General features: G+C 36.0%; 1 protein-coding gene across 1 annotated transcript in view; it reads right to left on the reverse strand.

Moving 5' to 3' along the window:
* The window catches only part of FOXP1 (forkhead box P1), a 270324-nt gene that overhangs the window by 17499 nt on the left and 228268 nt on the right, over nucleotides 1-24557 (reverse strand). The window contains exons 10-15 of the mRNA XM_070936858.1: nucleotides 19609-19692; nucleotides 9205-9406; nucleotides 9027-9106; nucleotides 8336-8437; nucleotides 4069-4238; nucleotides 1510-1579 (exon numbers count right to left, since the gene is read on the reverse strand). Of these exons, the coding sequence (XP_070792959.1) occupies nucleotides 1510-1579; nucleotides 4069-4238; nucleotides 8336-8437; nucleotides 9027-9106; nucleotides 9205-9406; nucleotides 19609-19692 (708 nt within the window). The remainder of the gene's footprint in view (nucleotides 1-1509; nucleotides 1580-4068; nucleotides 4239-8335; nucleotides 8438-9026; nucleotides 9107-9204; nucleotides 9407-19608; nucleotides 19693-24557) is intronic.

Here is a 24557-nt window from a genome sequence, read left to right on the forward strand (position 1 = left end):
GATGACACTATAATAGGACCAAAATTAATGTTATATTATCACATAATATAAGAGGACAGAAAAGATGACGACAACAACACATGTTTTAGAACTAAAAACACGAACTGCTCAGTATGATAAGCATGTTAATTGAAATTAGTCACATAGCTAACACAAGCTGAAGGAACACTGGATCTCTTCATTTTTGCCTTTCAGCCTCATGAATGCAAAATGTGCTCGTAATCTTAATGCTATTCCTCAGATGAAGCTTGTCTTTAAAAATTGCACTCCGCAGGACTCAAGGGAAAATAAGATCCTAATGAATGGTATTTACAGTTGCTTCATTTACACATGCTTTCATTTGCTTTTCAGAAGTTACTACATAAATTAAAGTAATAAATGAAGATGTAGGTGGTTACTTATTTTGTAATCAATCTACTTCCTGGTTTAGAAAGGGAAAAATTCTACTACATTTTTACAAAGATGGTATATTCTCATGACCTGGTTTCAAAAGAAGCACCACCACAGCCTTATTTTTTAAAAAAACATATTGTTCAAATAAAGCTTAAGCATTTTAATTTATCTAAGCAATTTTCTAGAGATATGTTACTTAAGTCTTTCTGGGTCTGTCTCATAAATAGTGGAGATCTTTTATCAAAGAGAGCCAATGTCTTTACTATGTTTTAATAATAAGAATTTGCTGAGTGGGTTATAAGCTTAATTAAGGAATAAAACTTAAAAATGGTATAGTAATAATATTAATAAAACAATCAAATGATAAAATACACAAATAAAGTAAGGACTACAAAAACACATAAAAGTCTAAAGTTAGCTGAGATGTATCTCTCTCAGCACTGATACCTGGAAAAATAACTTTTGATTATTTTTTACCTGCTTGTAAAGAAGTTGCAACACTTGTTTATAAATATATAAATCCTGACCCCTAACATAGATTACTTAAATATTGGCTTAAAATATTATTGAGATCAGCATCACAAAACCGACATCTCTTTCCTTCATTCCACATGCATAACAGCTAGTTTAGCTATTTAAAAATTTAGAATCATACACCTAGAAGACCCTTTGAAGAAGAAAAGGAATATGTGCATATGTGTGTGTGGATGAGGTATCTACTTTCCCTTTAAAGCCACGAACAATAGAAGGTCATGTGACACCCTATCCTATCATTCAGCACATTAATAGCTGTGCTAGAGTAATTACACTTGTGGTATTTTTGCCTCAAGTGAAATTCTGAAATAAGAGGATGGAAATTATGATACTGCTGATAAATATTAATAAGTGAACTTTTAATTTTTTTGCCACAATATTCAAAATGCTAAGCATCTAGCTAATGCTGAAGCAGTCTGGGATGTGTTTGCCTCCAGGGACCATGATGCTTTATGCACTTAAGAAAAAAGTTTAACGGAATTAAAATTTAATATCTAATTAGAGCAAGGCTAATATATTTTGAAACGAATACAGAAGGCACACATGCCTATGTGGTGTATTTGCCACGCTCATTAATCTTACCTGTAAAGCAGCATTGAGAGGTGAACAGTAGGTGTGGCTGGTCTGCATGTTTTTAATAAGTGAGGGGTTTCTGCGCGAGGAAAATATATTTGAAAAGAAAAAGCAGACAAATTAAATGCAGTCAACTGTTATACTTCAGGAAATCAGTTTCTTTCCTACATTACAAAATATAGTAATATCATAAAACTACTATTATTTCCTCCCCAATTTTTTTTAAAATTACTTAACTGAAAAACAGAAAAATGTTGTAAACTTCACCCGTAAAAAGGCAATCGGTCTTTTAGAATGAAATGTTTTAAGTGCCCTTAGGTTGTCTTTTGAGTTATTTCCTGCTGTAGAGGCCCTAAGTATCTTCACAACTCTCTGAGCAGCAGGTGTTCACAGAGGTACTTTTCATAGAACCAAGAAAAGTTTGTTCTATGGCCGGGGAGAGAGCTGCATGTATTGCTCCAGACAATGTGCGTGTATTGTTTAACTGTTCTTTAGATTTCTTGCGATTGGGAAGACAGGAAAAGCAGGCAAAGACAAGCCCCTTTAATATTGGCAGGACTCTTTCTGGCATATTATTTTCCTACACATCTTATAATGAAAGGACAATACAAAAGTCATTTATGGTTTGTAAGAAAAATAGCCTTTCGCCTCTGAAACAGCCCCAACTCGTTGCTTATGCTAAGGAAGCTATGATCCAGACAAGCTGACTTATTCTAAAAGGAAGGAAGCTGCCCCTGAGCAGTGATTGCTCAGTCAATGCCCTGAGGAAGGACTTTATGGCTTTATGGGTTGTAGGAATGATTGAATGATCCTATTGTACAAAATGCAGGAAATCCAACAAAATTATCCATCCTTAGATGAGAATGATCGAAAAGCAAGAGAGCCAAAAAAAAAAAAAAAGTAGAGATTTGTTCAGAGTACAAGTGGGGTGGACATGCAGGAAACTGGTTAGGGAATTCAAATCACCCTTGTAAATGTTCTGATGGGTCCCAGGACACAAAATTAGGACTCTTGTCCCATGAAATGGTATCTAAATAATTAACCCATAACACCCATCTTAAGTGTCTATGTCCATATGAGTCATTGGGACTTGCTGCTCCTTTTCTAGAAGCTAAGTATCCAGAAGCATTGGCTATTTGAGAATGCTGCTTTTATATTATTCATTCATTTATAATCTAATCTATAACTACAGGGCTGATCATTGAGAATCTGAGAAGGTGATCTAATGTTTAACGTAATAATAACAACTATCTGTGTATTTTAAATGTGGAATTAAATACCCTGTTTCCCCAAAAGTATGACATCCCCTGATAATAAGCCCAATCGGGCTTTTGAGCGCATGTGCTAAAAATACCCCCCCTGAAAATAAGCCCTCCCTGAAAATATTTAAACGCATGCGCAGACGGTCCCTGCCATTTCCTCTGGTTAGGGTGACAGAGCTGAAAATCAGATAAGATGACAAGAGACACCCTGTTTTGCTCCACGCGCCCCAAAATAAGACCTCCCCGAAAATAAGGCCAAGCGCTCATTTCGGGGTTCAAAAAAATATAAGACAGGGTCTTATTTGGGGGGAAACACGGTATTGATTGTTGTAAAAAGAGAAAGGGTTGGGCTCTAACATGCTGGAAGTTCTACTCATTGAAATAAATGGAAACTAACTTTTAATTTCAAAACTAATATCAATTTCAAAAGGATTTAAAAGCAATTAACACATGCATAATCCTATGCACGTCTTTTTAAAAGTGAGTTTCATGGCTCTAATGTGTCTTTTGTTCATGACTGTAAACCAGTTTTTTTTCAAGTAAAGCATAAAAAATAGTTAAGAATATAAACCTCAAAACCTATTACTGGAAATCCTCTCTTTTCTTCCCAGAGCAAGTTTCACTCAAGTTTTAAAAAAGCAATGCTCGCTAGTCAGTGGACTCCTCTTGATGACAATTTAATTAAGACTTAGTAATAAGAATGCCAGGCCTCATAGAAGAGCAGCAGAATATATTAGAAAGAACCTTCATGTGAAATTTTAAAAAAGGGCCACTCTATCCCATACTGGCACTCATATTGTGCTTCTGAATCAGTTAACAGAAAAATATGAAAAAAGTAAAATCTTTGAACAGTTTTTTCAAATATTTGAAAGTTACCTGTAGTTAGATATATAGTATTACATACACAATGTATATATAGCATTGAAAGAATATAGGACAGCAAGAATGACTTGAAAAATTTATATATAAAACCCAGCCTAACACCATATAGTTTATTACAACATTAGCTAACGAAGAATTTTATCAGCGTCCCTGCATTGAAGCAAATATGACTTACAAACATTTTATAAAATGCTACCTTAGGCTTTTGAGAAGCAATGCAATGCATGTACAAGCATGACATTTAAATTATTATTATTATTTTTGCAGTAAAGGCAATGCCACTATTTTGTGAAATGCAAGTCTACATGAGATGAATACACCATGCAAAGCAAAAGCAACAGAAAAACAAAAACTGGGGAAAAATAATTAGCGCGCACACACATACACACACACACATAGACACAAAGCAAGTAAAAGCTCTTACTGTGTAACAAGCTCGCCAAAGTTTTCATCGGGGCAGAATTTTCGAGGACGGCCTCGTTGAATATGACGGCCACGTTTAAACTCTTCATCATCAACAGTCCAAAAGGACCCAAACTCATCCTCTACTCTGATAAAGCACTTATGCAGGGAGAGGTTGGTGCGAATAGCACCCTGGGATAAGACCAGCGGCAAACGAGATGATTTGGGAACAAAGGGGCACGGGATCGGGGAAACAGAACAGACATCAAATACAGGGAAAAGGAAAAAACAGAACAGAACAAAACAAAAAGAAAATAAAATGCCATAAGCCTAAGCAAATGGATTGTGAGGGTTAATATGCATTGCCACCTACAAGCTTCTAGCATGTGATGCAGAACAAACACCAAGCAAGCAAGGGCAAAGGGGACTGCTGGGCATACAAATGGTAGTGATGAAATGCTCTTTTGTTGCTTCACCTCGACTGGGCCGAGGAGAAACCGTCTGGGTTGATCTAGAACACCATCTAGCAGCCAAAGCTTCTATGTTAAAACTAGCTAGGCTAAGAAGTTCAAACATGGTGGACGTACCCACTGATCTTTTGTGGCCTTCGTTTTTGGAACTCTACTTCATCCACTGTCCATACTGCCCCTTTAACGTTTTCTACTCGCACAAAACACTTGTGAAGGCTAAGATTATGACGCACTGCATTCTGCAGCAAGTATAAGAGAGAAAACATTGGGAAAAAAAAAACTTTCCATGAGAAAAAGAGTCTTAGCATTGTCAGCCGGCAAGTCCCCCTTTCCCTCATCCCGCCCTCCACACCGGACAATATAGTTATAACTTGTAAGATTTGCAAAAGAAAGATCATGAAAACCAAAACTTGATTGTTCTTATTAAATTTTCATGGCCTGGAAAGTTAAGAAATGTGAAGTAATTCTATATATTAATAGCATGGCAATCCATTTTGGAAATATATCCACCCAAAGTCATGTTATTTACCACTTCTTCCAATTTCTGTTCCTCATTACTAGTGTTAGAACCATGAAGGGATGATTTTAATATCCCATAATATTAGCCATTTGTGGTTCAAGCATTGCTATTGTTATCAGAATTATGAAGCTTGTCATGTTTCTGATGACTTCATTAGTTGTTAGTTTAATTAAATCTTAATCAACTTTTTAAATTATTGATTAAATTTGCACACCACCAAGGTCCCAGTAACTCTGGCCGGTCCACAATTTAGTTTTAGGCTGAATTCATATGGAGATCTGTAAAGTCCTCCATTATAGTACAAATATCGAACTTTATTTATACCATATTACATGCCTTATTCTTTTCATCTCTAGCATTGGATTTATCATTTTTCAGGATAATCTTATCCTGGAAATTTAAACAGCCTTGGATATGTCTAAACTGATTATAAACAGCTTTCTAACAAATTCTACCTAAAGGTACACAATCATTCACAACTGATACCCTTTAGAAAAAAAACAAGCAAAGAATATATAGGTTGTTAACTCACTTCTACCAATAGTCAATGGGGTGGCTACTTTACAGGCATAATGCCAGGGAAATACATGGACAGATGTTAAATAACCTAAAAGGCTAAGTCCCTTATTCACAAATTCATGTCTACGTAGTGAAAGGCTTTCTAATCATGACTGTCTACATTCACTGTGGAAACCAAGGTTAGGCAAAACACATTTATCATATTAATTAAAACAGTAGAGGGAAGTCTGGGCCACAAGGGGCGGGGATTCCAAATCATTTCATATTTGCAGTTCTACAGCATAACTAATTTTCTCACTCTTGCAGCATATCTGCTTCCTCAAAAGAGGCTAAACCGACAATCCATGTTCTTGAACAAATGCAGGGTTACATCTATTTTTGGCAGAACATTAATAAATCACCAGAGAATCCTGTCATTATGTAGGTAGAAACTGGTGAGGAACCATGAAGCTCGCTAGCAACTTCTGCTCATGACACATGAAAATTCAAGTCTTCAATGAGATAAAATCTGTCCCTCGATTCCTATGCCACCATTTCCACATAAGTAAGGATTCTGACAGTTTGATTATTTCACTTCTGAACATATGTTTAGGAATTTAGCATTCCTCCCAGGCTACTGTTCTTCAATCAGGAGAAACCTGCTAACAGGGTAGTTTGTGTGTTTGTGTGCACATGTGAACAGAAGGAGTGCTGCACATGGAAAGTGGGAAAGAATAGGGCATAGAATTGGATCAACTGCATTTTCAGATTCATAATAAAGTAAGGGATTACATTTATATTGTAATTCCATAATAGTCTGTAGGAACAAAACCATGCAGACATTCACAATCCTTTCTTTCAATGCTTTTGTTGATAATGAAAAAGAAGATTTCTTTCTTCTCTGAATGCTTTTTTGAATAGCTCACAATGTATAGAAGGAATATAGCCAGGGAGGCAGAATTGCAAGGCTGTGTATGTGTGTATGTGGAAGTGTGTGTGTGGAGAGATGTCATAATCGGCAAGAGAAAATACCTATATTACGTATGAAAAAAGAAAACAATACAACATGAATGCAATTCACTCTCCAATAAAATTATATTCAACTGCCTAATAACTTGCCTGTCAGTTCTGCAAGGTGAAATCAGTGAGAGTTTATACTTATTTGCTCTAAATTTCAATTTGGTCCAAGCAAACTTTGTATGATCTGAACTGTGATCCAGAAGACCTGACTTACATTCACAGTAATTGCATGCCAAATCTTTAGACCATCCTCAGCTATTAAAGGGCAAAAATATTCCGGAATAAAACTGTTTTCATGGATCCTTATAATACTATGTCAAAATCTAAAGATACTAGGCCTTGGGCAGCTCAGTTCAGAAATATCTGTCTCTGCCAAAGATTTATATTACGTTTTGGCTTTGAGTAGTAATTATTTCCAATTAGATCAGATTTTGGAACCAAGCAGCATAAAGACTATTATTCTCCTTTGATCTTTAGCCCTCATCAGGGATACTGAAGCATTCAGCTATTTCACTAATCTAAAGTAGTAGTCATCTTCATATATTTATAATAAAGTGCTAAGCTTTGAAAATAATAATCATTTGAGAATTCCTCAAAATCAAATAAAATCAAGCTTTCTTACATAACATTGTTGAAAGTATAAATGTGTTAAAGTATATAACATTTTTTCTATTTTAGATAGTTTTCCTCCAAAATAGAAAAAAAGTATCTTAAAATAATATTCACCAAGTGAATCTAGTGCCAACACTAATTGTTAGATTGCAGAAACTTAACTTCCTTCCTTCCTCCCTCCCTGCAAATGTTTAATTTCAGAATAGGACCTAATTTTCTATTTTAATTTGTGACTGAAGTTTCTTTCTTCTTCTTCCTTTTCCAAGTTCCAAATTTGGACTTTTGGCAACAGTTTTTTTTAAAAAAAGAAGTAAAACCTTTGGAACCATAAGAAACTAGTAAGTATGAACCAATGGATGCTTACCTCTTTAAACACTATTCTATCAATTTTTCCAAGGACATTTGAAATTGAAAGGGTGGGGTGTGGGGGGGGAATAAACAGCATTTTGAGATTTAGGAAGAAAATATATATTGGAAGGAAACTGCAAAAATATTCAGGTGCCAGGTGTGTCTGGACTGTGGCCAGATTTTAAAGAAAGGAGTATTTTATGAGAATTTAAACACACTCAGAAATTAAGTAAAGGGAGCCAAACAACTGAAATTTAAAGCACCAGGGGTATTTGTTAAGTAGTTAGCTTTAATATTTTTATTGGCTTGTGACTTTACTGCTGTGCCCAATTAACCTGTATTGTGTTTCATAATAAACCAGCAAATATTTTTAGAAGTTTGCATATTAATTTAAGGCAGGTGTATCAGTTGGCAGGCTGTAAAGCTAATTTTCTACCAATTTTTGCAAAAGGACTTTATGTATAGAATCTTTTAGTGTAAATCACAAACCCACCAACTGATTAATCATCCTTTCTTTTTGTATCTTAGCAGCTGAAATATTTCACTACTACGAGCAACTATAGAGATGGACTAGTTGTTCAATCAGAACATGCAGGAAAAAACCCACTAATAATAGGTATTCAAATTGGGGCATTTCAAAGGCATGTATTTCTTTCCTGCCAAATAATGAACTGTTTGGGCAGATAAGAGGCACCCCTATGTATATCAAAACAACTGATCTATATTTAGGAGACCACAGTATAATTAGGTATGTTTTTGGCATTTTCTATCCTAGAATACTAAATTGTAAAGCAAGAATCATACAAGGGAATACAACATACCTTCCACGTTGCTGCATTGCGTCTGAAGTAGGCAAACATACGTGTGAACCAGTTGTAGATTTCATTTAGTGTTAGCTGCTTTTCTGGAGATTCAAGAATTGCCTGTCAAGCAATTAAAATGCAACCGTGATCAGAAAATACACTTGCACGTTTGTCTGAATAAATAAAACAAAATGGAAGTCAGAGAAAAATAAACACTTGCATGACGATGGAAGATTAGTGGTTGTACTTAATAGCTCAATGGCAGAACTGAAAATGGAATTATCTAATTGTTTTGAGTTTTATTTCTGTTTCCTTACGGAAATATTAATTTATTAGTCATTCATAGAGCAGAATCAAAGAGAAATGCAAAACATTTCACTAGCTGATTAAAGCTTAGTAATTATTTTGAGCTCAGATTAATTCTAGGGATCAGAGATTACTATAGCTTGTGATAATTGACTTGCCATCTTTAAACAGGCTCATTTTCAGTGTTGTGTGAAATGAATTTCCTAATAATCACATCGTATTGTAATACTTAATCAAAAGCAATTATGGTATATGTATTGCGGTTGTGGAGAGAGAAAAAAACCCCCATATAGCAAAAGTGTCAGCATGCCTGTATTAGCTAATCACCTCTTCTTGCCTATAGCATCACATATATATGTACAATCCTGGATTTAAGCAGGTTTTCAGGGATGGTATCGCTTACCTGCCTAATTAAAGAGGCATATGTAAAGGGCGGCCTGACTTCTGCATTCTTGTAGAATTCTTGATTCTGCGCAAGATCTGCTAAATGAAGGTAAAGAGGGCTCCGGTTAGCCATGGCTCATTGCTTTATTTGAATGGGAAGGACCAAAGTATTTTTTTCTAGCTGGTCTACAAGTTACCTGAGGAGATGGGCACGTTGTATTTATCAGAGTACCGCCTTCGGATGGGTCCAACGTTGTGCATGCTGGTAGTAGTGATGACAGAAGGTCCCTGGGTAACAGGAGTGATGGGTGCTGTCGGGGTGGTGGGAGTATGAGGTAAACTCTGTGGAGAAGCCTCTGATGCGGTCTTGGAAAGCGTGACATTAGAGACAAGATTCAACTATTAAAACAGAAAAAGAAAACAATTTCCTGGATTAACAGATACATTGCCCCCATTCTTTTTCATGCACTGACATGTTTTTATTAAGACATAATGACGGATTAAGTATATTTTGGTGTTCATACTCAATGGAAGAAACAACAACAGTGCACCGTAGTCATGAAAGTGTTAGAGTAGAACTGGGGAGAAAGTTACAAGACCATTCTTGACTATGAAAAGTCACTTGCAGTATATAATATAAATCACTTACAGGATATAAATCAAACCAGTAAGAAGCATGCAATAAATTGATAAATAAATGCCTTCATAACTTTGTTCCCTATCTACTCTGAGCCCTGCAGTAAAAGCATTCTAACATAGATGTACATTATATGTTTATTGAGGTTATCTAGGCAGGTGTTTCAATTTTTGAACACTATATGGGTAGATAACCTGATGAAGCCTTGTTTTTATAGTTATATAGCTGTATGAATGAGCGGGCAACAAAAATAGCTTTAAAGTAAGGCTATGAAGTAGCAAGTGGAGAATACCTCAGATGAGCACCCCCCCCCAAGAGTGCAGGTTTCATTAAGGGGGGAAAAAGCCCTAGAAGTAAATTGATCAAATATTTACTTTCCACACTATAAAAGATTAATCTTTTTTTTTTTTAAATCTATCTTATCCTGAGTACACAATTGATCAGTAATATTATCTATGATTCTGGCAATCTGAGGCTATACTGTAATCACAAATATCTTTCATTGGAAATTCATTCTTTTAAAAAAAACTGGCATTTTGGGGTCAGTATGAACTATTGATTCTCTGGCCTCGGGAAGAATTTAAGGAGACAAAGTGTTTCTCAGCCAGGCATAACAAATAGCACCAGCCAAACTGGCTGTTTCTTTAGAATGATCAAAGTTGAAGCTAGAGAAGACATACCCTCTTCACATCCCTACCTTTGCAGTAGATGTTGCTTCTTTTAGACACAACCAAGAAAAAACATGGGGATACCTGCATATATATTGATGCCCAAACAGTTCTGACCCTTGAGAACATAATGAAGACTGCAGGCATATATTTAACTTACAAGATTGTCCCACTGAAATCAGTGGATTTTTCTTCTGAGCAATTAATTTATAGGATTACATTGAAAATCTGAGGAAAATAGCAGATTTTTCTTTCAGGCAGTTAACACAAAAGATTGCCTAAAGTACTTTAAAGTATTACAAATTAAAAGAATATGTTTTATTTCTATACACCCAGACTTCTCATGGACTGATAATCACAGATAATTGCCTTTCGCATTGAGGATTTAAGATTTTATATTGGTGTCACTGATCCTTTCTTTGGGTTCCTTAAGGGAAATTAGCTCCATTATTTTAAGGTAATTTTCTTATGAAAATATACAAAATGTCCTATGAAAAGACAGCAACTTTTTTCTAATATCTTTTTCTAATATCTTGAGGAATTATTGTTATTGTTATGAAGTACACCTTTAAAATGTAAATGTTCTTTTTGTTTCATCCATGGCGTTAGTACATTTTCATAAAAATTGACTTGTTGAAAAAAAGTTTTGACCACCTGATTCCTTATTTTCTTTCTGTTGATTTAAGGCAGACAATCAATAATGCCTCTCACATATGTTCTTCTGTTAGAGATACCTAAGTATTTTATAAATAATGAGGCTTTTTTATTTGCACTTTAATTTGAATACTTGAAGTGGGTTGGGTTAGAGGAAAAACTAAATGAAATAAATGAATATATAAAACCTACAAATGGTCACACAGAAGAGAAAAAAGATTCTTCTATGATAGGTAATTGTCATGACAAGTCAACTGTCAGGAAAAAAAATGCCTAACTGAATCATGCATCTATATTTTAATTCAAGTAATGCAAATTTTGGGTGTAGATATGCTATTTAAAAGAAATTATCATGATGGATTGACAGAGATGGGAGGGAGTAAATAAATACAACTTCTGGTGGATAGACAGTAGAAAAGAACTGTTAGTCCATGTGAGCTCAGAGTTCACTATTTGGCCGATGTCAGCAGACAATCCTATTCTGTGATCAATATAGCTACTATCAGAATTCAAGAGGCGCCTGGGAAAGCTCTTTCATTAATGGGAGACAGGCGAGCTATCTGCCCTTACCCCAGACACTTGGGATATTTAGAATTGGCTAGCAGAATTTGGGAGTGTATCTTTTCATTCGTTTTCTTATTTATATTTCCTTCTGACGAACTGTTCCTTCGTTTGTGCATACACCGAAGAACAGCATTTCATTAGCAAAAGCAGCAGGGAGGGAGGAAAAGGGGTAGAGGACATAGACTGCAATGGCCTTTCTCCCCAGCTCTTTTTCTCTTCAGGCTATTACTCCTCCTCCTACTACTACTACTACTACTACTACTACTACTACTACTACTACTACTACTATTACACTTTTATTCATTAAACATGAAACTCAGTCAACTAACATTTAAAAATGTATCACAAATATTACTGATTGGCACTGATGGTTGATACTGGTTGTTGTTGTTGTTATTATTATTATTATTTTGCAGCAAACAGCATCCATCTGGATGTCTGTGTATTTCAGGAATGTAAACAGCACAGGAGGCGTTGAGAAAGAAACCCAATCCTCACACAACTTGATAAAGAAGATGCAGACAAAGGGGTACAATTAATTTGTAATTTTTTTAAAAAAAGATTATTTTGATTTACAAGACGCTTTTCTACATGCAAGATGACAACACAGTATTGAAGTATACCGAGGGCACGTTGGTCTGGAACATTTTTATCTTAGGCTTTTCAAAGGTTCCCATGGAAGGAGGATTTTGCTTTCAAAACAGTAATGCAATGAATGACACAAAATGACTGTCAGGGACTTCGAAGTGACCTATGACTGCATTCTCCCAAGCAGGTAACTGCCTTCAAATGCTAACTTATGCAAAAAGAGAAAGAGCAGATAGGCTACCCTACGTTCTTTTATTTGGGGGAACTGGATGATTGCATTTTGTTACGCCCTTCTGGCATCCATCCATCCATCACATATGATAAAAAGCACGGGGGAGAACAACAATGCAAAGTCTTCCTGAGAAATTGAATCTCCTCTATTTTATCTCTGCTCTTAAACAGCATGAGCAAATCTGAATCAATTTCCAGTGTTCTTGCACTGCACAAACTCAGAAGATTGGCTCTCCTGCTGGAAAGCGCACGGATACTGTTTCCTCATTATTGTTCAAACCACTCAATTTCAAACAAGTTCAATTCTGTTTTTGCTGTTTAAAAGCTTAAACATTTAATCTGTTTCTACTAGAAAGCTGGGGGAGGGGTAGTGGTGGAAGGCCCAAAGGTCAATGTTCTCCAGTTAAATAATTTGAATTGAGTTAAATTTCTTGAGGCAGTCAGGGTAGGTAATACAACTAGAAATAAACACAAAAGTGAAGAAGAGCAAAGGGAGGGGGGCACCGCCTTGAACAGGCTCGACAAATGACACCACGATTCACACCCACTGCTAGGCTGCCACTAATAAGCTAAAGAGGAAGCAGCCAATCTTGGCTAATTACCAGATAAAATTGTATTGTAAGGACTCTAATTAGGAGATGCTTATGGAGGTGATCTAATGATTAAACACTACATCCCAGTGACCCCACCATCAATGTGCAATGGGGTAAGATGTCACTGGAATATTTTGTAGAAACAGTAATTTCAAGGGTAAGGGAGAGGCCGTAATATTTGTAATAATGGCTACGAGGTAAACTCATTAAAAGACGGTTCCTAGAGGAAGGCTGTGGCTTTCAGCATCTGTGGCCGTTCCAAAGCAAAGTGCCAAATCTTGACAGAGGAACTGCAGTCAAGTGGAAAATTTCTGCCTGACCTCTGCTCTTGCTATTAATTTGCAGGAAAACTAATGACACATATACATATTCCCACAACATTTTTCTAATTGCTAATTTGCTAAAAGAGCCGAGTTCCCAAATTAAACCTGACTGCTGTCTGAGAAGGAAGGGGTTGGAGAGAAGGAAAACAGCTAGAGAGCTTTGTGCTTTATCAGAGGTAACTGCTAGATTGGCAGAAGGAACAAGTTAAGAAAACCATGACTTGTCACACGCTATGAAAGTTTTTGCTTTTTTGAGCTTTTCTGTAAGGAGAGCCTCTTAGCGTTTTCACGTTGCCTCAACTACAGATAGCAGTTATAAACAGGAGCACAACTACGTCAGACACGGTTCTGTTGCAATCGTCAACTACTAATCTTCATTATAATGTATTAAACATTCATTGTTTAAACATCAACTATGAAAAAGGCCTAGAGCGAAGTAAAGACAGTTTTGTGGGGCAAAGGTCACAAATGGCTAAGAATGATGGAGTTTGTTTTCTTGATTGATATGCCACATCAATTTTTACTTAAAAACACCATTGCTTGGATTTGAGAAGTGGTTGATAAAGATTTTTGTCATACAAACCGAGTTTACCTTATTGTAATTTACTTTGATCACGTTGTTAGAGCTAACAAAAGCGAATGTTTGAGTCAAACTCTGCTCCTAGTGGCCTTATGTTCTTATGGTATCTTTAATTATTACAGTAAGAGCTGTAATTTTTGGGCTGTATAAGAGTATAGAAAACAACATAGGAATGAACAAGTAATCTTTCTCTCAACCGCCAAAAATTAGTTGTCTTTGTGTTCTGCTAGGAACAAATTCTATACCAGCAAAAGCATAATCAGAAATATAAATTAGTTTCTTTTTGTGTGTGTGTGTATGTGTTTAGGATACTATCTATAGAGTTGCAATTTTGACTATCAAAGGGCTTTAACAATAAGGTATGAAATGTTCATCATTGTACATATTTATACTGGGTCTCTCTCGCATCCCTACACATGCATACATATATAATATTATTGTTTTACAGTACATGAGTAAAGCTATCCATAATAGACATACTTCCTTTTCTCCAAATTCGTATTTGGTTGTCCCTTTAAGCCTGCAGTAATGCAACCTGAAGTAGTCATTCCCTCCTTGGCCACCCAAGTATTTGGAAAACTAAAATAATTTGGAAAAGAAAACATGATAAAAGAAATATTTTATTTACATTAACGATAAGATGGAAGAAGCTTCACCCCTCCCTACTGCTTCTTGAATGCCTATGGAATGGGAAACATGCTACAAATACATTCACATATATACACACATAGATGTACTTTTTTAAAAAAAATTTTAAAGTAGCTTCCATTGGTCTATGTTTGAAAGATGTATACAAGACCAGCAACAAAACCGTAAGGAAGATAGCAGGGGATGTGTGGCATGTTTTTCTGTGTAAAAACCAGCAAGTTCCTCTGAGGCTATCTCTGGTGCTTAAGGCCAAGGATTTTTCTGACAGGGGTGCTCATCATTTTGCTTGGGGCTCAAACGGTTGCTGTAATTGGGTCTTGGGAATGGCGAATGGGACGGCACTACTCTCAGCGAGACCCTGAAAATGGACGCGTGTCAGGACTGTTAGATTTCACCCATGAACATTTTATATACGCATCTTTAGAAAATATATATAACTACATGCAACCCAAGATTTGGCAGGCAATGATCACTTAGCAGGTGTTGTTATTGGCAGAGATACTAAAGGAAACCCAAGTTGAAGAGTGGGACTTAATGAAAAACAGTATATAAAAACAGCTTTTGTGTATTGCATTTACAAATCTTTTTTTCTCTCTCTCTATTGCTACATACCATTATTTTTCAAACTATAAAGTACAGCTACAGCAGCTAAAATGCTCAGTCATTACCTCACAGTTAAAAGGCTATTTTTAATGCTTTGTTTTTACAGTTGCTAAAAACAGGATTTCAAAACAATCCTAATTGCTGTGGTTAGGGTAAAGGAAAATATATAAAAAATAGCCAACAGTTATGTCAACTCTATAAAGATGGATGTACTGCCAGGTATGCAAAAAAGGGGAAAAAACCCTACCAAAGAAAGAGAAACGCATTCCTTCTTTCTTTTGTGAGAAGAAATCTGTGGCTGTCAGTGCCATCTAATAGCACCTGGCACCTTAATTCTCCTCTACCATTTTATCACTAGGAATGCTTGAAAATAATGGGATTACTGCATTATTATGTTACAATAGAAATGCTTGCATTTCTGACGCATATAGATACATATGGAAATCTAATGAGAGCATTCATAACAATAAAAAATACCAGTGCACAGTACTAGTTTTCTAATTATATTGTGTAATACTAGATACTAGGTAAACTAGACTGAGTGGGAAAAAAAACAGAAAGAGCATCTTCCCACAAAGCCATGACCACAGAGAGCATTCAGCACCATAGCAGCAGCATATATAACATTCTTCATGGGAATAATTGGGGCTATTCACAACAACAAACTAAATCAGCTCACATTAATTACTTCCCAGCAACATAGCATTCAAAATGTGCCAACTTTAGCTGTTTTAACTCAGGGGTTTCCAAACGTGGCAACTTTAAGGCTTGTGAACTAGGGAACATGCTGACTAGGGAACTTTGGGATTTGAAGTCCACAAGTCTTAAAGTTGCCAACTTTGGACACCCCTGTTCTAACTGAACACTGAACTCTCAAGATATTGAATTCCAGTGGAAAAATCAACTCAAAATGTTTCAATCTGCTTCATGCACCCCTACATTTGATCCTCCAAGAAATATCTATAGTAACCAAATCATATTTGACAAAGAAATTCATTGGCCCCCAAAACTGTACCTGCTTTTGGGATTAGTATGATCATTTTAAGGTAGCTTTCAAAATTTTGTCACCAACTTTCCCTGATAAAAAATGACCAAGTCAATTATTCTCTTTGCATTTTAAAAAAAGAACTAGAATTTTAAATTCCAATTCTTAAAAAAAAAGCCACAAAATATTACAATTAATATTACATCTAGTTAGGAAGAGAACAGAACTTTAATTATGGGGTGTAAGGTGGATTGAATGCTGTGGTTTTGGTCATTGACTCACTTCTAGCTAGAATTATATGCTGCTGAATGTATAAAGGCCAAACCTTGGCTCTATGATTTTATTCTTCTCCTATCCTTGCAAGGATAGCATATATGAAGAATACTATATTTCTACACTTTGTAATTAATTTTCAAATCCTTCACCTATACATATTTTAATAATTTCTGATTTATCTGATGATATCTGTAATAAAATTTCCTATATTCAATAAATGAAAAGAAGGCTGTTTCAATCCAATAACAGAATGTCACACAATATAGTCCTGTCAGGCACCAATTTTTACTTCTAACGTGTACGTTAAAGGATAAGGATTTATAATGCTGCCTATGAACGAAACCACTTTTCATACACAAATGTGATCTTTTTTTCCAAAGGGTAATACAACAGTACATTTACATAAACTAATCCAAACAATCTATGTATTTGACAATGGCAAACCTCACACAGACTGCCTATTGTTGGTTTACATCTTGGAGTTCTTTATGTTGGCTTGTAACACTGCCCTAGCTGTCAAAGGTTTGACTTGGCCTCTAAATAAATGGTTATACAAGTGCTGTGCAGTGATATTGGACTGCTTTGGAAAAGAAACCCGCTGTGTACGAATTCAAAAGCTATTAATTTTTCAGTCAAAAATATTCATGCCTATTTCTTTTAATAGAGAAACACTGTGCAGAGCTACTGAGAGATAATGTTGACTAGTAGCGCAGAATTTTCAATAGAACAGTTAAAAATAAATTTAGTGGGAGGCTCCATCAAAGCTATAATTTTCTAGAATGTAAAACATTTTTAATACTGATGAAGACAGTGCATCCTCCACTCCCTTTCCTTTGGTCAATTTTACTTCCTTTCCCTGATTGTCCACTTATTGCTTTGTGCAGCAGTTTTTACTCTGGAATCTCTGTTACTGCTACTATTTATTAGCAAAAAATCCTGAATTTTAAGTAATGAGCACTTAGGAGTTGATTAAACTGTTCTGGCCATATTGCTCTTGTATTCAAAGGGGGAAATGTTGGCCCTTCAGATATTTTCATCCTGCAACTGACATTTGGCCATGTGGGTTGGTTGGTCTAACTTCCTTTTGTAGGACTTTCCGGGGAAAAAGAGGGAGGGATAATAGTTATCTACAATTCACCTTCTGAAATACAGGTAGTCCTTGACTTACAACCATTTGTGTTATGACTGTTCGAAGTTATAGCATGTAAAAAGAGATTTATGATTGTTTTTCACAAACCATTGCAGTATCCATAGTCCATAGTCATGTGATCAAAATTGAGACGCTTGACAACTGGCAAGTATTTATTATGGTTGCAGTGTCCTGGCACCATGTGATCCCTTTTTGTGACCTTCTGACAAGCAAAGTGAATTGGGAAGCCAGATTCACTACTATTACTAACTTAACAACTTCAGTGATTCACTTAATAACTGTGGCAAGAAAAATATAAAATGGGGCAAAACTCACTTGCTTAGCAATAGAAATTTTGGGCTCAATTGTGGTTGTAAGTCAAGGGCTGCCTGTATATCATCTTGCAGTTATTGAATCTATTTGAAGGATCACGTTTGATATGGGCCAGAAGGTGTTGTTAGAGAACTATGATGGAGGTAATTCACAGCTCTGCAAATAATTTGTAGAACAGTTCTAGCCATGTGTGGAGCACCACTCTCTTATGCAAACAAGTAACCACAACCTCCTGAAGACCTGGTGTGTAGCTTTAAGAGCTTTTTCCAGGTTGTCTACACGTGCATATATTATTTGCTGACAATATCAGCTAATGCACGGGTGTCAAACTCATGGCGTCACGTTGCCGTCACGTGACGTTTCCCCCCTTCATGGAGCTAGGGTAGGTGTGGCCTACGCCTGACACATCCGGCCTGCAGGCTGCCAGTTTGACACCCCTGACCTAATGTATTTTCTGTGTGAGCACAAGTGATATCCTCAAAATAATTGTCTCAAACATTTCTTAAAATACAGTTCAAGCAGCTTTACTTTACTTGCTTTTCAAAGTACTTTTTGAAATGATTTACCCTCTTTTAGGTTCTACCTGCTTTTTGATGCGACTGGAGAAGCACTGCTATTATTTTTTAGAGAATATAGGGGCAGATCTGAGGATGGATCCAAGGATAGAAAATAAAATAAGCTTATTTCATATGGCCCAGGCTTTCATGGGAGTTCCAGATTTTGGAAGACAGGATTATACAAAATGAAAGTTTTCTTAGCTCTGACTTATATTTCAAAAACAAGAACACTGTTTTTTGCCACTCAAAAATGCTCTGCAGAAAAATCTGCACATAGATTTACTAAGACAGTGAAAGGGATCAGGGATTTGAATAAAATGCTCTATCTTAAATTAAAATTTAATTTACATATCAAAATCAGACTTGCTTATCCTAAAAGCTTATGCCCCCCCACAACCTTTTAAATATGAGGTTTTTAAAGTTTATTCCTCTCCTGATAATACTCTGAAATTCCTAATTGCTTCATGTGAGTGTTTTAAGCTGAAGGATTGATTTGCTACTTAGTTTCTTAGCTATGTGTAGGTAAGTGGCCTAATTTGATTTTACTTGTTGTATGAAAATTTAGTGCTGATGATCTACAGTTTGTATAAACCACATTAATCAGCAAGTAGTGATGAACTATAATAGCAAATTGGTTTATCAATTTTATTGTCATGCCGATTGTAAAATAGCATGATAAACAGGCATCTATCTTTCTATCTGACAGAAAAAAAGGGATTCAAATTGAAGACTTAAGAATTACAGCAACCTGATTAGTTATAACTGAAAGAGAAAAAAATAAAATAGATATTACAGATACAGAATAATTACTTTGCACATGTCTTCCTGGAAAAGACATATTATTTTTTTCAGTTTTCTTAGGAATTAAATCCTTAACTCTAAGTGGAGCAATAAAGGCTAAGGGAAGTCCTCTGTCATAAAACAAGCAGTGGGACAGATGTGTCAGCCAAATGATGAGGGGACCTAGTTTGCAAAAATTGTAGTGAATTTATTTCTCTGAAGAATGATCAAGAAATGTGCTGTTATGCAAAAAAAAAGCTAACCTTATAATCAATCTCTTTATTTTTAAGATGCAGTAAGGTTACCTATTATGTTGTGTTCATAACAGACTAAGACAGCAATCTTTCTAGTAATAACTGATACACTAATATTTAGAAATGGTCTGTAGTTGGGGTGCCCTCTCAGAACCAAAAAAATCAGCAAAGCTTTATGTAGTCCGTGCAGATACTTACAGGCTGAGGGGTAGCTTTTGGTTCAGTCGATTTCACATGCAGGTGTGTCATCATTGCTTGCAGGCGGTCCTTGTCTTTTGCAAGCTGAACAGGAAAGAGAAATGTAAACATGACTTTTGTGAACAGAATCCAGAACGGCTCTTCTCTATTTAAACCCTGGCATTGTAGCCAGCACATGACAGGAAAAGTGCATAGTATTACTTTCCTGTGATTTGGAAATGTTAGGGAGGAGCCCACATCCCTCTCTGGCATTTCTTTAAAAGCAAAGCAAAACTTTTGGTGCTGGGTATCAGCTTTTTTTTGCAAAAATGCATTGGAGCTTTTGACTGAAGCAGATCTAGTCCTTCAGGCTCCAGGAGGGGTTGCTGAAGCAATGAGGGAGAAAATGAAGGAATTGCATGTACTAACCAATCTCAGTGCTAAGAGAACCAAAGCCAAGAGTTTGTTGGCTTTAAAGGTTGTCCTCTCCTCCTTTTCTATAACATCCCACTCTGTACTTAAGAAAAAAAACAACCTTGGGCCTCATACCCTCTATTAGGTAGGTGAGGTTGACATGTAAAACATTAAATGGATATTGTCAGCTTTAGGGAAGGGGAAAATAACCATCTACAGAAGGTAAATGTTTGTTCTCTTACAGAATAGATTTCACTTTGGAGGAGAAAAATCAACAAGCTTTCTTTTTCACATTTGCTTGTACAGCCAAGAGGATACATCCTGGGCAAGTATGTTTTTTGTTATTATATAAAGACAAAGATATAAAGATTTGTCTTTTACTACAGACTGGATGATGCACATATTAAAACTGAATTGTAACCTATAAGCCAACTTGCACGGGGGTGTTTTCCTACTGACCTGTGGGTGTTAAATATAAAATACAAGTATAGCTCCAGTCACTGATAAAATCCTTTTCCACACCAGCCTTTTCATTCTGTTGATCCAGGTAGACATATTCATATGATTCAAACCCTAATGTATTAGAGCAATGCAGCAGCCTCAATAATTTTTTTAAAAAAAGAAGTTGAAATAGGTTCTTTTTTCAAGGTCTTTCAAAATACTTTACATTTTTACAATTTCACAGGTTTTAAAAGTGGTAGTTCATATTCCCAAACTGTTTACAAAAACATAAAAATTACTTGATGACACAGCACCATTTAAAAAGTATTATTTCACTGTCTCTAGGGAGAGAAAAAGAAAAAAAATCATGTGTTTCTGAAGAATCCTTTCATTCCCCACAATTCAGCTTCTTGGATAAGAAGTGAAATGTTTTCAAGGAAAAAAAACCAAAAAAGTTCAGTTGCCTTTTGGAAAAGCATCTTTGGATTTCCAAAGAATTCTAAATTTTCCAAAGCCTCTGTGCAAAGATGGTAGTCATCAGTACTACTCAGTCAACAATATTAGCAAGTTTCTATTGTTGGCATAGTCCAATAGTATCTGGCAGGCCCATTTTCTCTACTCATGCATTATAATCTTGGGGTAATTATAATGCATTCATGGATTTACTCACAGATGTACATGAGATTTTGCTACAGTTGTCTGAAGTACCACACAAATGAGAACAGGGCTACTTATTAATTGGAAGCCTACTGATTTACAGGTAACATTGCAAAGTAACAGTTGCTCTTCATATCTATCTACTTGTTTGAAGTGGTTGACCCAAACATTTTTCAATGTAATATTACAATCTGCTGACAAAATTACATGCCTGCAAGATTTTTCCAGTGTGAAAGTTATTCCTTCCGGCCTGATTGAAATGAAGACTTTTTTTTTTTTTCCCTCAGTGAAACTGAGGTAAAAGATAGAGGCAAGATGTGAATATTATTTTATGCTCAGTTCTTCTGAAAAGAAGCAAGACCCAAGTTGAAATGGATCCAGATTTTTCAAATTCCTACTTTATATGATAAAAAAAACTGATTAGGTTTTATATCCTGCCCAACTATAAATTATTACCCATTATTATAAGTCAATGTTGGACAGCAGATTCATTGTTCTGGAAAAAGAGTTATCAATTCTCTTATAGTGCCATCATCTTCCTTTACTTCTTCCGCTATCTAGTTGGAATACAAAACATGCTGGACTTAGTATGAATGAAGATACAAAAGTATCCTGAGCAATTCAGCATATCAATAACAAGAATAACAGAAACGTTTGAGGGGCATGGTGGCTTGAGTGGTTAAGATGCTGGCTTGACTAGCAGCAAGGTCACTCAAGTGTTGCCATGGAGGGGGAGGGGGTGAACTCCCATCCTTTGTTCCAACTCTTTCTGGGGACATGAAAGGAGCCCCCAACTGGGCATTCCCTGGGCAGCAGTGATGTCACCGGCAAATCCTCTCAACATGTGTGCAAAAACAAACAAACAAATAAACAAACAAGGAAAGCCAGAACCATTACAAAGGTTAACTTCCTAGAGGAAAATATGACCACACCGAACATTTAAGCCATTTTATCCCAAGGGCATATGACTATCTGCTCTGCTAATAAACTCAACATGTAGGTAGTCCTCGGTTAATGACCATTTGTTCAGTGACAGTTTGAAATTACAATGGCACTAAATGAGACCTGTAATTGGTCCTCAAAGTTTGTTGCAGCATCCCCACAATTACATGATCACAATTTGTGTGCTTGGCAATTGGCTATCAATTTTGACAGTAGCAGTGCTGTAAGAATTGAACTTTCTGAGTTAGAAGGCGGAATGAGATAAGTGTTTTAACCAATGAGGAAGCACAAAAAACCTTCCCTCTCCTCCCCACCAAAAAGCTTCACACGTAATGGTTGGTTCAATGAATATTTACATTTGAACCAAGTCATTATCATGAAAAAGAGTTCTAGCTTGTTCCTCCACACTGTTCTATATGGTGGGGTTGATAATGAATTCCCAGATGTTTCATTCTGGATACACGGACACCTTTTAGACCAGAGTCTTTTTGACAGATCTGTCCTGGGCTAGTAATATTAAGTCCCTGAATCCCACTGTTTACCAGCCATGTAGATGTTGGAAGACATCTTGCAGAAATTTGGCAGAGAGCTAATGCAAATGTCTTTGCTAAGAAACAGCTGCAAATCAGTCTACTTTTGGCTCTGGCCTGACTACACCTGGAAAATAGACCTCGACAGTTTTTAATTGTGTTAATGTACATCACATTAGGAAAAAGATTTTTACCCCAGCAATGGTGCCAAACTGGTATGTAGCAGTGGTGGGTTGCTCCTGGTTCGGTCCGATTCTATAGAACCAGTAGTAAAACCGGTGGGAGGCTCCGCCCACCCGCCATGAGGTCATCATGGGTGATCTGCGCATGCACAGAAGCATGCGTGCTTGAGTGAAGCGAGCGTGCACTCCCACTGCAAACCGATAGTAAAAGTAAGTGGAACCCACCCCTGGTATATATCTTAGCCTATGGAGATCCACCCTGTCTATGGAAATTATCAATGTTATTAAGTTCTTTAGCAATCAGCCCTGATATAAAAGGCTGAATCCAAGTTAAATATCCCTGTAGTGAAGGATGTCATCTTTCTTTTCCCTTCAGCTTTTGGAAAAATAAAGTTGCTAACAGGAAAGACAGTTTATGGAGTTTACTGCATTTTCTGCCCATGTCTTCTTGAAACCCTACATTGTTGTATCTCAGGGCTGATTGATAAAATTATCACTGGGCAGAATAAAAATAATACAAAATCATCTTTACTGACAAATATTGATTGATAGTTGGAAACTCAAATATAACTCACAAAAGAATAATTCATAAATTTTAAAAAATGGACAGGGACTAATTTTTTATTTCTTTTAAACCCCTCTACCTGGCCTCCAATCCAGGTAGAGGGGTTTAAATGAATGAAGCCTGGATTAGAATGAGGAGAAGGGAACAAAGATTATCTTCATTTCTTTTTAACTGTTGGAAGGAATGAACAACAGAAATTACAGCTCTTGTACTTGTGCATTTATAGCTTTGAATGAAATTTGCTTTCCTTTAAGCTTAAATGAAATTAGCTTTTCTTGAAGATTTCTAGAAGGTTATTTTGCAGCTCTTCATTGACTGTATTGAAATACTAGTATTTTGAACATTATTTTATTTGGAATGGAGTGTTGGGGGGCAGGAATGGAGAAAATATATCATACAGATGACATGGCAACAATTTTACAGGAAGTAAAATATAGGTTATGGAACCAAAATCTTGAGATAAGACGATAAAGGGTATTTTTTTAAAGTAAATTACGATGTAAAATATAAATTGTAATTATCAGGAAAAGTAACAACAAAAAGTTGAAGATGATTTTTCTCTAAAACTACTTGAAGCTCTAAACGACTAACTCAGTAAAATTTCAAATGTAATTATCTTCTGCACTTAGCCCACGGCTTTCCATATATCTCTACAGTGTCATCTTGCATACAAAATAGGCCACATTTTTTTTGAGGAATGGTAGCTATCTAACGTACAACATTGTTTTAATTTGTCGGCTTTGGCTGTCCTCTTGCCTACTTCTTTCACACAAAGAATGTCAGGCCACAAAAAACACTTAGGCATATTCAGACTGGGTGTGGGTGTCTTTTTAAATTCCCTGAATTAAAAGGTTGTAATAATACAGCAATTGCACGTCTTTTATAGATTCTAATTTTATTCCTTTAATAAACCCATTAGAAGCTGATTACATGTAAATAGATTGGGCACTGACATAAATCAGGGTTTTAAATTATAATGATAAAGTATATATTTAAAATAATGTTCTAGGTCAGTGAATAAAATCATTTACAACCTAATCTTGGTCAAGATTTAAAAACTAACATGAGCTGTTTCCCACCCATTCTATGCTCTGCGTGCACACACATTTTTCACCAAACCAAACTGTAAATGTAAGACATATTCAACATGTACTGATAATTACAAAAAATTCAATGTACAATTTCTTTTTAAAGTTACAGCAAATAGGAAGCCAAGCTACAATTTTTGCAATAGCATTT

This window comes from Pituophis catenifer, unplaced genomic scaffold (assembly GCF_029215685.1).
Source record: "Pituophis catenifer annectens isolate HBS135680 unplaced genomic scaffold, rPitCat1.0.hap2 SCAF_2, whole genome shotgun sequence".
NCBI lineage: Eukaryota > Metazoa > Chordata > Lepidosauria > Squamata > Colubridae > Pituophis > Pituophis catenifer.